The sequence below is a fragment of the Galeopterus variegatus genome, unplaced genomic scaffold (genome assembly GCF_000696425.1).
Source record: "Galeopterus variegatus unplaced genomic scaffold, G_variegatus-3.0.2 Scaffold9869, whole genome shotgun sequence".
Lineage (NCBI taxonomy): Eukaryota > Metazoa > Chordata > Mammalia > Dermoptera > Cynocephalidae > Galeopterus > Galeopterus variegatus.
The window spans coordinates 57,988-59,242 of NW_007735980.1; the positions used below are offsets into that span (position 1 = coordinate 57,988).

The following is a 1,255-nucleotide window of genomic DNA, read 5'->3' on the forward strand; positions in this document are numbered from 1 at the left end:
TACCACTACTGTTTTCTCATCGCAGTCTTAAAATATGAATTAAGGGCATAGAAACTCACTGCTAATATGCCCAGTGGTAAGCTATGTAAAGTTATCTCTGTTGCATTAAACTGTATTTTAAGAGAAATTCACATATTAGATCATAGTTATTAAATCTTTAATAGGGTGAGAAATATTGTTAGCATTTAGTATGCACATATTTTTATGCAGTTTGTAAAACAACTTTATGTGATAGCCACATTTCCTGTGTTATATATAGATGAGGAGATGAGTCATTGAAGTGTAAAGGGAATATTCCACGTTCAAGTATTATGTGGCCAAAGAGAGGTTCAAATGAGGCAGGAAAAGGCCAAAAAATAAAACATGGGTACATATTTTGTACATCACTTCGTGGTGTTTCTCCTCCAGCCGTCTGCATTCCCTCATTCCTACTTTCCATGTTATATCCGACTGCTTAGGATGAACTCTCTGATTCCCTCCGGCAGGAACCGTGATGATGACTGAGGGAAACGAGAGTGCTGGAGCCACTTTTGTCCTCTTGGGCTTCTCAGAGTTCCCACACCTCCAGGCACCCCTCTTCCTGGTGTTCATGCCCATCTACACCATCACTGTTGTGGGGAACCTGGGTATGATTGTGGTCATAAATATTATTCCCAAACTTCAGGCACCCATGTACTTTTTCCTCAGTCATCTGTCCTTTTTGGATTTTTGTTATTCCAGTGTAGTCACACCGAAACTATTAGAAATCTTAATTGTGAAAAACAGAACTATCTCCTTCAAAGGATGCATGACACAGTTTTTTTTTGCTGGCACATTTGCAATTACAGAAGCATATCTGTTAGCAGCGATGGCCTATGACCGGTTTGTGGCTGTTTGTAACCCCCTGCTCTACACAGTCACTATGTCTCCTAAGCTCTGTGCTGTCCTGGTAGCTGGAACGTACACATGGGGTGCACTCTGTTCCATGATCCTCACATATTCTCTTTTGAAACTATCCTACTGTGTGTCTACCATAAATCACTTTTGCTGTGAGCTCTCTGCCCTCCTCTCTGTGTCCTGCTCTGACACACACTTCAGCCAGATGACGTGTTTATTCATTTGTACATTCAGTGAGGTTTGTAGCCTCCTGATCATCCTCGCCTCCTATGTCTTCATAGTTGTCACTATCATCAAGATGCCTTCCACTGGTGGACATCGGAAAGCCTTCTCCACCTGTGCCTCCCACCTGACTGCCATCGCCATTTTCCATGGGACT

At 42.4% G+C, this 1,255-nt stretch overlaps 1 protein-coding gene across 1 annotated transcript; it reads left to right on the forward strand.

Annotated features, from left to right (window-relative positions):
• Positions 1–493: 493 nt before the first annotated feature.
• Positions 494–1,255, forward strand: LOC103609625 (olfactory receptor 5D18-like; the record flags this gene model as incomplete). The annotated part of the gene is made up of 1 exon (XM_008593921.1): positions 494–1,255. A coding segment is annotated over exon 1 (762 nt), but the record flags the coding sequence as incomplete, so codon positions are not given.